The following is an 11,650-nucleotide window of genomic DNA, read 5'->3' on the forward strand; positions in this document are numbered from 1 at the left end:
GAGGAAACTAACCAGCCTATTGAAATGTATCCGAAACTCATATCACCGCTACTTAAAGTCAGGGCTCTCAATAATCATACATAAAGTCTATATGTGTGCGTGTTGTTGTCAAGTTGTTATTCGTGAAGAATCAAGCCTCATACGTGTATATATATATATTTTTATCTTCCCATCCACCATACACGGTCTACTCCGAGAACGGTTTGCCTAGTCTCGCGACATTATACCTGAGCGGCAGTTCTGTCACCTGAAGCTCGAGACAGGAGACCGGGGGACAAGAAGCGACTGTGAGACAATATCATCTTTTTCTGACATTACCTTATTGACATTTGATATTTGATATATGTGTGTATCTTTTGATATATGGTGATATTGTAAGAGGGTTGAGAATTGAACTCTTTGGCCTTGTACGTTTGACCGATATCGATGTCCTACAGTTAGCGCTAGCTGCTAGCTAGCTAGCTAATGTTAACCGGCTAATAGTATCAAGCTAACATTAGCAAGTTAGCCTGGCAACTAGCTTAAGTTAAGCAACACAGCCAGCCGAATGTCTGCTGACGTTAGAGTAGCATCACTGACTAACCTTATGTCCTTAGCTGTAAAAAAAAAAATGTATAACGAAATAACAAAATGTTCTAAAACAGGTAGCCCAATAGGTAGTTGCTTGTGATGTTACATTTGGTAACTTTACGCTAAGCTACGGTTACGTTAGCTAGATAACCTTAAGATAGTTTTGTAGACACTTTGTGACACAGTTGACAAGAGGAAATTACTAACGTTAGCTGTTAGTCATTAAAATCTGCTGTGACAACTGCAGTAACTTGGGCCAGAGGTCTGAATTATATGATTTTGCCTTCTAGGGTTGTGGCTTAATTGGTTAATAGAACATTGGTAACTCGTTGTAATTAACGTTACCATATTTCTCTGGCAGTTGTTTAATTTTCTGCAGGCTCCATGACAGGTGGGCTGTAAATTAAACCAATACAACCCACTAGTAGAAAGGACTGTGTGTAATGTATTTATTGTAGAAATTAGTATGCCTGTTGCACAGTTTAATGCCTGTGCAAAAATGATAATGGTCATTGTGCAATGTAGAATAAAAGAAACATTAGCTGTCTTTTGGGAAAATGTGTACTGCTGGCTCCAATGAGGCTGGTTCTGCAGAACAGAAATGGCAAACAAAAAAAAGTAGCCTAAATAAAAGAACATAAAGAGCAATGAGTTATTAGCTAATGCAAGTTTACAAAAATTAGTTTTCATCAAAAAGTATAGTTTCTTTAATGCATATACTTAGGAAAGTGGCACCAGAGTTTAGGGGCCCTCACTGCAAATGCTTGGTATCCTTTTGTCTTTGATCCAGGTGTGATGAGCAGCACTAGCAGGTCAGGGGATACTGGGAGCAAAGTGCTAGCACAGTGCTATTTGATGATGACCTGATGGGCTTTAGCCAAGTATCTGTACTGGTACACAAATATTGCTGGATTTATTGACATAATTTAATGTGTTGCTGCTGTGTTGTGCTCCTTGTGGCAGTGAGAATGTCTTTGAACGAGGAGGGTTATGTGGTGAGGATCAGAGGACTGCCCTGGTCCTGCACTCAGGAGGAGGTGGCCAGCTTCTTCTCTGGTTAGAACACACACGCACACACTCTTGCACACACAATCACTTTGACAGCTTATAGGTGAGAACGGTGTTTGTCAAACTGCAGCTGGGGTCTGCATGCTGTAGTGCTCTTGTCTCAGACAATCTATTGCATTTTACCAGCAGGAGCAGGAAAATGCTATTAAATTTGGTGTTTGTGTGGCAGTATTTTAAACCAAAGACTTTAAACTATTTTTTGTAAGCAGATGTTGTAAGATGGCTATCCTGCACAATGAGTTTTTCTTTTATGCCAGGAATCAGTTTCTAAGACAAGGCATCACTTTTTGGAAATCTCAATCAACCTCATTTCTGTGCAGACTGTGACATCGTGGGGAAGATAAACGGGGTGTGTTTCACCTTCTCTAAAGAAGGCCGTCCTAGCGGAGAGGCCTTTGTAGAGCTGAAAACAGCTGAGGATTTCAAGAACGCCATTGCCAAGGACCGTAAATACATGGGACACCGATACATAGAAGGTAGGCTATGTAGATGGTTATAACAGATCGATGGACCAATGAGAGTTGGTGCACTTATCTGATATTTTGTGTTGATTTTTCCCTGTACAAATAGCCTTTTTTCTGATTTTCACATATTGTGTTTGTGTCTTTTTCTGTGTGTTAGGTTTCAGTTGAAACTCCAGTGAAAAGGAGCACATTTTTAAATTTTTCTAGTTTGAATTATCTTTTCTAATTTTGACCTGTGTGTGTGTGTGTGTGTGTGTGTGTGTGTGTGTGCCTATGCCTGTGTGTGTGTCTGAATCAGTGTTCAAGTCAAACCGTAGTGAGATGGACTGGGTGTTGAAACGTAGTGGCCCTGCTGACTATGACGGCTGCAGTGGCTGCATGCTGAGACTCAGAGGCCTGCCCTTTGGCTGCAGCAAGGAAGAGATCGTTCAGTTCTTCTCAGGTACACGCACATACAAGCACACGCACACAGATTTTGTGATTCGAGTTTTGTCTAATTTCACTGTTGTTTTTTTGTCTGATTTCTCTCAGGTGCTCACACAAACACACTGTGTATCCAGTGTTGCCTATTTGTCACCATTAGACTCAAATAGGACAAAATCAGCACAGGAATGCTCTGAGAAATGTTGGCTGTGTTTAAGCTCTGAATACATTTTAAATGGACTTGAGTGCCATTTTTGTCCCTACATGTTTCCTGCAGTAAATGTGTTAGTCAAGGTTAAATAGCTGAGTAACCTAAATACCAAAATAAGTAATGTGCAAACTTAGTTTGCATTGCGTTTTAAAAATCAAATTCGTATCAGCTTTCCTGTAGGCTACTGGAGTGTACCAGTAAATACAGGCAGGAACACAGTGTAAAAGGTGTTTGTAATGGCATGAAGGAAATAATTTGAGGTAGGACTTGCTAACAGAGTTAAATACCAATGTTTTAGACAGGTTTTAACATTAGCCAAAGTTGTAACAATTAAATTTACTTAAACAGTGCAATGTTCCTCAAGTAAAATGGTCCTCATTGCTCGCAATTTCGCTGTTGGTCAGCAGATGTTGCAGTTGGATCCTATGTTCATCACTGAGTTTGGCTCAGTGAAAATAAACACATTACTTAGGGAGTATGTGATATTTGTTTTAGGGTTTTGCAGTCTAGGCAGGGTGTTCTTTTGTCAAAGGGGCCCGCCTTCGCTATACAGCGCTGGGGAAACTGTATGCCTTGCACTAGGCTTCATTTTAAATGACCAAATATCAAGGTAATGTCAATCTGCAAAAAGTCTGAAAGGATTTTCGATTGGTGATAGATTCAGTCCATCACCATTACCTTTGCTGATAAGCAAGGTAATATGAAATTGAGTTGAGTTTGTGTAGAAGTCCAGTGGAAGATGTCTGGCTTCTCACACGTCTATTTGTCCAACTAGACAAGTTCGCCTACCAAGGTACATAGTGTTTGTCACTGACCTCCGAGTTTGTGACTTTTTGGTCCATAAAAGGCGATGATAGCACTTCTTTCAGAAACATCAAATTACTAGTAAATCCAAGCCCTTTTTTAATCCAGTTGCTAAAATCACTCTGAAAACGGTCAGCGCACACAAGGACAAGGACCTAATCGTTCCCTCTTACTGTGCTATCCACTGCGTACCAATATTTTACATTTTGGGGAACAATTATCCAGTGTTGGAACTTCACCATCCATCGACAGTCCATAATTGAAGCATGGTGATTCTGTGACTCTGTTAACTGTATTTTCCACTTTTATATGATGGTATGCAATCTAGAAAAATCAAAAAAGTTATTTTAAACCAAGAAAAATGAAATAACTTTATTTAATTTATTTAGAGAACTCACTAGCCAAACATTACAAACATTAGCTTTTTGGTGAAGTAGTACTTAAAGCTTACTCTTTCTTAAGCTAAATCTGGTTACCATTTGTGAAGACAATTTTATTATCTATAGTAATACACTGTTGATAAATGGTTAAATCACCACTACTTTGTAAAGCGATGTCCCATTAAAACTCTGAATGACATCACAGTAATGTGGACTATAAGGACTATTATATAATTTTGAGCTGATGTAGATGGACAGTTTTGCCAGCTATTATGATCAAAATTATCTTTTCACATTATTGATTTTTCTTATATATTACTGTGGTATCCACACTTATTTAGCCTCATTTACCAATTCTCATTCCTTCGGTAGACAGGATTGTGCATCTGCATTGCTTCAACATGTCCATGTGTCACGGCCCTAAGGCCTGATGTATGTTTCTTCTTAGTTTGTTATCTTAGTATAGTCGTGCTGTGTTGATTAATGTGTCCTTGCCATGATTTTTCTTAGTCTTACCATGTTAGTATGATGTTAACACATTATTTAGTATATTTGTCCTACTATGACCTAGACAGTGTGCTACCTGCAGGGGGAGTTGAAGATGGGATGGGTTGGGCTGGTTGGGCTGAGGGGAGACGGTCCCAGGACACTGATCTGGGGTCAGCGCTGTGTTTCTGCTCCCTGACAGCCTCGGCCTCTGACTAGGAGAGCTAACACCACAGAATTATAATGGATAGAGAGGGCATTCCTACTCAACATTAAATAATGATAATTTGTCTGGTGACCTTTTGATAATGTTCTTACAAGAAAAAGCATTGGTTTAAGTGTATGAAACCCCAAAAAGCTACCATGGCAAAGGTATTATTTGGCTAAAGTTTCAAATTTTGGTTACATTGAGCATCACAATTTTCTGACTCTCATGCACCATTCATACATGAAACGATGCTCATTTCCATTAACATTATTAAATTCTTCGTTGTACCAAAGGATAATGCTGTGACAGAGTGTCCTTTGTATCCATTCTAATGCTATGGCTGATGCTGACTCCAGGCCAGTGTTTGTATGTGGGGCCACTTCCCCACTGGGCACCTTACAACTGTAACCCCAGTTCTATGAGATGCCCATTTTAATCCAGTCTTATTAGTTATTACAGCTGTTATTACTTATTCGCTGTTATTATTTTATATATTAATACTATAAGCTCCAGTGATGCAGTGGGTGTTGTTCTATTGATCTATCAATCTATCTACCTACCTACCTATCTATGTATTTATGTGTGCTTGGGTTGAAGGGTTGAGAATCGTGCCAAATGGGATTACTCTGCCAGTGGACTACCAGGGGAGGAGCACAGGGGAAGCCTTCGTGCAGTTTGCCTCAAAGGAGATAGCAGAAAAGGCTCTGGGGAAACACAAGGAAAGAATAGGGCACAGGTGGGACAGACGGGAAAGGGACGGGATGGATTGGGTTGGGCTTCTATTGTAGTAATTACTGGGGGGTCATATTAGAGTAATTATGGTAAAATTGGGATGGGTTCTGTTATGATACTTATATGGTTGAATGATTGAAGGATGGGTTGGACTGTTAGAAGAATTATGGTAAATTATGGGTTGTTATGATATTGATGGTACATTATTAATTGGGTGGGTAATATAATATTTGTTAAATTGCTAATGGGATGAGTTTAATTATAGTAATTATGGTTACATTATGTTGAATATTGGGGTGAAGGGTAATGTATCTCTCCTCTTTAAGTTAAAGATGGTATGATAATTTTATGCCACAGACTGTTTTACTGGTGGGCATTTAAGACCTGGGGCTCTATTTAATGGGGGTTATAACTGTATATGGGTATATAGGATAGTTGTATGGGTAATTTGGGCATCTCCTTTACCTTTCATACATGTATCATACAGATCATTTATTTGGGAAGAGGGGAGTAATTGTAGAAATACAGCAGAGGACAGTCAGCCTCTATTAAAAAAAAAAAAAAAAAAGATCAAACTCCATTCTGCTGTAACAGCTAACTATGGAAAGCTGTGCTGCCATGTTAGGATCAGCGGTAAATCATTAGTAACAATTAATGTAACAGTTAAAAGCCTATAAGGATTTCCTTGACTACAGTGTAATTAGCAGTGGTGAGATGGGTGTAGCTAAAGTTAAAAATCCTCCGCTGCAGCATTAAGTGTAGAACTACTGATGGAGAGTTTAGGAAGGTTGTACTTTTGGCACCATGTGCCATCATGGTGAGAAGCTGTCACTAGTTACTTAGTAACAGCCATGGAGCAGTTTTGTGGAGCTAACTTGGTATAAAAAGGTAGTGACCAAACTCTTTATCAATGGCCCTGGGCTAAGCCTTTCAATGTCATTCAGACACTTAGTTCTAGGTTAAAGTGAATTAATCCTGTTTTAATAGGCTATTTAGGACAGGTAGTCAGGTAATGCAGGGTAATTTAAGCTGTTTGTCTTTTGTCTGCTCATGTTCTCTCTCTATAAATCAAATCTTTGCATATAACCTGAGCTAAGCCATTTCTACACCATAACCCTTCCTTCTGCCCCCCTTCACCCCGTGGGCCTCTCCTATTCCAGGTACATAGAGATTTTTAAGAGCAGCCGCAATGAGATCAGAGCCTACTATGAGCTGCCCCGACGTGGGATGGGGGGCCAGAGACCGGGGCCCTATGATAGGCCCATGATGGGGGGGCCCAGAGGAGGGTTCTTTGGGCCCGGGCCCAGCCGTGGAGGGGCACTAATGGACACCATGAGGAGCGGAGGAGGCTACGGAGGAGGTAAGCAGGGTTTTTCCTGTATCGAGAATTTTCTGGTGGTCGCCAAAGTGTAACTGGAGAGCACCGAAGCCGCCAGAAGGAAAAAATTATAATTTAGTGCTGTAAAATGTGATTTAAAACTGTTTTTAATGAGAAGCAGTATGACAAGCAATGTTCAGCAAGATGTCCTTAATTTTGTTAAATGTTTATAAATATACAGACATGCCTCAATTTTATATTGCCTGATGATGGAAAATACAATAGATACTTTTACTAGTATGTTTTGGTTCCTGCCTGGTTCAGTTCTGCATCACTGTCAAAGTTTCATATTGGTTAATTATTATAAAACAAGGACACACTGTGTCATAGACGCGAAGTGTGGCACCATACACCGGTGGCACACATGGATAAAAAAAATGGCCCTGGAAATTTGACCCAATTTTTGAGTTTTTCTTTATTGCTCTGTCTCCCTCTTTCTCTCTGTTTCCATTGCCCTCTGTGTCTAGGTTATGGTGGCTTTGACAACTACAATGGCTTCAACAATTACTGTTTTGGCAATGGCATGTTTGATGACCGGGTGAGAGGAGAGAGGGGAGGAAGAGGTAAAGTCCATATTTATTTACCCACTAAAGGCTGGCGTTCACACATACTGATCTGTGTTTTAAAGCCCCACAAGTTTTTTTTTATCAGTTTCATTATCACTATAACGTTGGTCCACATTACTTTACGCCATTTTCTAATGCCTAGAAAGTACTATTGGTTACCAGTAGATGTATTTTGTGTGTGTGTGTGTGTGTTTGCAGGGATGGGGGGCCATGGCTATGGTGGGACAGGTGACACTGGCTCAGGATTCCACAGTGGCCATTTTGTCCATATGAGGGGTCTGCCATTCCGTGCTACAGAAGGAGACATTGCTAAAGTAAGTATACACACACACACACACACACACAGAGCACTGATCAAACACAAGATCATTTCTCTTGAAAGATTTCCAATGATGAGACACTTTAGAGCTACGTTTAATATTTGACCATTAATTTGGATCTATGTCTGTGTGCCTGTGTTTTCTATTTATGTATATCTATCTATTATGTATTGTATATTGTTGTTTGTTAGTACGACTAATATAACCAGCAACTAAATTCATTTGCATTTACAACATTTGGATAAACATTCTCAATGTTAGTAGTGAGGAGAATACGTGAAATCAGTTTTTTTGACTTGGGGACATTAATAAGTCATTCAAGTCAGTTTGTCTGCCCGTTCCTGTGTATGTCTCTGTGTGTCTGTCTTTGTGTATGTCTGTGTACGCCTGTGTTTGTGTGTGTGTGTGTGTGTGTGTGTTTTAGTTCTTCTCTCCTCTGAGTCCACTGAGGGTCCACATTGATGTGGCTCCAAACGGCAAGTCGACTGGAGAGGCAGATGTGGAGTTCCGCTCCCACGAAGACGCCGTGGCGGCCATGTCCAAGGACAAGAACCACATGCGTACGTCCTCTCCTCCTCTTCACTTTCCTCTTCTACCTCCTCACTTTGGTTGCCCTTTACGCTACGATGCTATGCCAGCCCAAGTAAAAACAACTTGTTGAGTAACGTTGGAGGAGTGGACCAGTTGTAGCTACAGAAACAGAATAACAGCACAAACTGACAAACTCAACAGCGCTATTGTCTCTGTAGGTTGACTTAATGTTTAGGGCTTTCTCTTGGCTTATCAGAGTCATTGGTGATAACTTTGTCAATGGGGCTGATTTAGCATAGTATGTATTTTTCAAAGGCTACACACAACCCTGGTGTTACGCCTGTTCAAACCGATTAAACCGATTCAGAAGCCCCAATGCTTAGGAAAGACCTCCTGTAAGTCATGCAGAACATCGTGGAAGGATAATAAAGTATTTATCATGACATTATTGGGGTCTGGATATTTAACATTGTTGTTGGTAGTTTGAAGTAATTTAGGTAGACTACCTATAAGTTAAATAGGCAGAAGAAACCCAGGTTGTTTGATAGGTTGGTTGATTGATTGATTAATTGATTGATGTTGTCCTCTCCACAGAGCACCGCTATATTGAGCTGTTTCTCAACTCAACAGCCAGCGGAGCAGCTGAAATTAGTGAGTTTTTATCAACTTTATTTATTTGTGTTAAATAACTTCTGGTCATCTTTATTTTTTATTTTATTATTTATTTTATTCCACATGGCCGTGGCCATTTTACATCTCTTCTGGTAACAGAGTGTCTTGTATTACCCATTTTATAGAAATGTAAAGGTTAATTGCTGTTATTTGTACATTATCTAGAAAACTTTGTAAAATGTAAATTTTCCATTCAGTTATGATTTTTAACAGTACAGAGGAGTGTAGCAGACATCGTACTTCTCATGATCATAGTCACAGATTCAAATGGAGTGTGTTTGTGGTAGGGCTGCCCCCGACCAAAGATTTTCCTAGTCGACTAGTAGTTGTTAGTTCAAGCCATTAGTCGACTAGTCGTCGCACGTTAATTATTTAAATATATATATTTTTTTATAAACACACCCAAGTCGCGGCTTCTAGCGGTCAGAAACACCGGTGAAATACACTGTGGTTCACCCAAAAAAAACACACAATAGGCGTAGGCTATTAGTCGCTTGCTTTGAGCCCCGCTGCTGCACAGAGCGCTGTTCGCTTGTTTATTCAAAGTTTATTAATATTGAACATGTCCAAATTGCACCAAATCCGACACTGCACGTCCTTGGGTCCCCAGTAATACACCCGCCAAGTGCAACCCTGGTCTAATAACTTTTTAACGACAAGGCGCAGCTCCCGAATGGAGTTTGAGGGTTTTTTATTTATTTTATTTTTTTCCCTGCGACTAACTGACCAATGAAAACTTCTCATCGACTAACGTTTGGTCGACTATTAAGGGGCAGCCCTAGTTTGTGGTAGATAATCTGTGTCTCTGGTGTATTTCGCTGAACGCTTTTGGCCAACTGGGTAATCCCATTTCTTGAAATTCCCACTGAATTATTTATGTTTTCAACAATTTGTTAAATCAAATTTGGGTTTTGTGTCTTGTGATCTCGCAGTCGCATCAACTCACAATGTGTCAATATGGACAACACTTGGGAAATTATTTCATCATCATTTTTACTCTGACCTGTCTTTGGAAATACCCCTCAGGTCGTGGTGGAGGTGGTTACTATAGTAACTCAGGAGGAGGCGGAGACTCGCGGGGCAGTGGGCTGCGAGGTGCATTCTGATGACATCATCACACTCTTCCAACCCATCCTGACGTTTGTCTCACGTCTCTTGAGGCCTCATTTACTCATCAGGCGTCTCAAAGCAGAAGAGCTGATCTGAAGTCACTAGAATCTCAGTTTGGATAAAGAAAATGAGCTCCCCTGCTTTTAAAAGGTTTAACTATTTTGTTATGTTGCACCAGTGATGCATTGTATTCAGGGTTGCCATGATGCTATACCAGACCAAATATCACCATAGCAAGCACTACTATGATACCATTCCAAAAGGTATACAAAGAACAAAACAACTTGACAATATTCAGTAGTTGGAGCCGTCGTAGGTAGAGAACCTGTCTGATGGTACAAACTGGAAAGTTCTGGTTTATCTTATTATATTCTTTAAAATTTAGACATTGGGATACATTATTTTGCATTAATCCTCAGAATACAAGTTGCTGCCCTATAGAGATCACACGACACTTTATAATTGTTAATACAGGGATCGTAAGAGCTTGGTATCACAACGACAGTGTCTATAAGACAGTATAGATGTATTGTGCAAGCTCTGCACTCAAAGTGATGGTCAGGTTTTGATTTCTACAGCATTAATTTACACCCTCCTAGGAAACGCTGCCTCCCTTGGATAAATGGAGTCAAAATAGTGTATAGCACTTTGTAGAACATTTTTGTATTGAATTTTAAGTCTTATTTACCTAAAAAGATGATTGTCATTGGTGATCTACACCTGCTTAACAGAGATCAGCCAAAAACTTCAGTTTATTTTCCAAAGTTATGAAGGCCCTGGAATGGGCTATAAATGACTGTCTCTAATGTTTTGAGTTATTTTATTGGCACCATCATTCATCTTGCTTCGGCTCTCATGGTTGGCATTCGTTATGCAGATGCACCAGGGAGGCAGAGTTTCATGAGACACTGATAAACAGATGCAGCATAATTTGTTTGATTCATAAGAACAGAATTTACAGAATTTGTTTGATTGCCATTTCACTGCCGTGACCGGGCATGGTGACAAAAAAACCTTAATAAAAAAAACGGTAAGTTGTTGACACTACATTACTGAATCACTCTGAATGTAATCACTTGATAGCAACAGAAGATGAACACTGTTTTGGCTTGACGATGTGTTCAGGCCATTGGTGCTCTTTGGGAGTTGGGGCAGGAACAGTTGGCAGTCTAAATAAAAGAAGATTTCAAGGCACTCTCTGTTCTTAAAAAGTTAAAACATTTGTTTTTAAACAGGCTTTTTTTTTTTTTTTTAACTTGGTAAGAACAGTGTGTTGGAATCCTTTGAATTTATACTAACGCTTTCACCTGACGCTGCAGCTCCCAACTGGCTGTTTGCCTCTCTCCCAGTAAGCCGTGTTAACTAAATTAACCTGTGAATACAAAAAGGGGTGAATGAAGGCAACAAACTCTGATTTGAACATTAAAAGTGACTTTAGATAAGCTTGCCTGCTCTGAAACATTTGATAAATGTGAGCCAGTGTGTTTTCTATGAATGTTTTCACATGTTCATTACAAAACAAACAAAAACTAAGCTGAATATTATATTCCACTCTCAAAGAGCGGAAGTAAAAAAAAAAAAGAAAATCTCTATATTTGAGCTGTAAAATAGCTTAAGCAGCTGTTGTACATTTTGCCTAATAAATTTTTATATTTAATTCTCTTTGTGTGTCCCTGACTGTGTGTACATCACCCTTTAAAGATTTTAATTTATTTGGGGAAAATGGT

At 39.6% G+C, this 11,650-nt stretch overlaps 1 protein-coding gene across 3 annotated transcripts; it reads left to right on the forward strand.

The window, feature by feature from the left end:
- The first annotated feature begins 252 nt into the window (after nucleotides 1-252).
- Nucleotides 253-11,217, forward strand: hnrnph3 (heterogeneous nuclear ribonucleoprotein H3 (2H9)). 3 transcript variants are annotated; one of them, XM_078284820.1, is made up of 11 exons: nucleotides 253-287; nucleotides 1,534-1,626; nucleotides 1,959-2,114; nucleotides 2,401-2,544; nucleotides 5,212-5,350; nucleotides 6,507-6,706; nucleotides 7,192-7,287; nucleotides 7,489-7,604; nucleotides 8,035-8,170; nucleotides 8,736-8,792; nucleotides 9,840-11,217. In XM_078284820.1, exons 2-11 carry the CDS (start codon nucleotides 1,539-1,541, stop codon nucleotides 9,917-9,919), a joined length of 1,212 nt encoding a protein of 403 aa, XP_078140946.1. In that variant the 5' UTR covers nucleotides 253-287; nucleotides 1,534-1,538; the 3' UTR covers nucleotides 9,920-11,217. The 3 variants fall into 3 exon arrangements, with proteins under 3 accessions (XP_078140946.1, XP_071753195.2, XP_071753193.2); XM_071897094.2 differs by lacking the exon at nucleotides 1,534-1,626 and having other exon boundaries at nucleotides 256-287; XM_071897092.2 differs by lacking the exon at nucleotides 253-287 and having other exon boundaries at nucleotides 1,326-1,626.
- Nucleotides 11,218-11,650: the final 433 nt, after the last annotated feature.

This window comes from Centroberyx gerrardi, chromosome 1 (assembly GCF_048128805.1).
Source record: "Centroberyx gerrardi isolate f3 chromosome 1, fCenGer3.hap1.cur.20231027, whole genome shotgun sequence".
NCBI lineage: Eukaryota > Metazoa > Chordata > Actinopteri > Beryciformes > Berycidae > Centroberyx > Centroberyx gerrardi.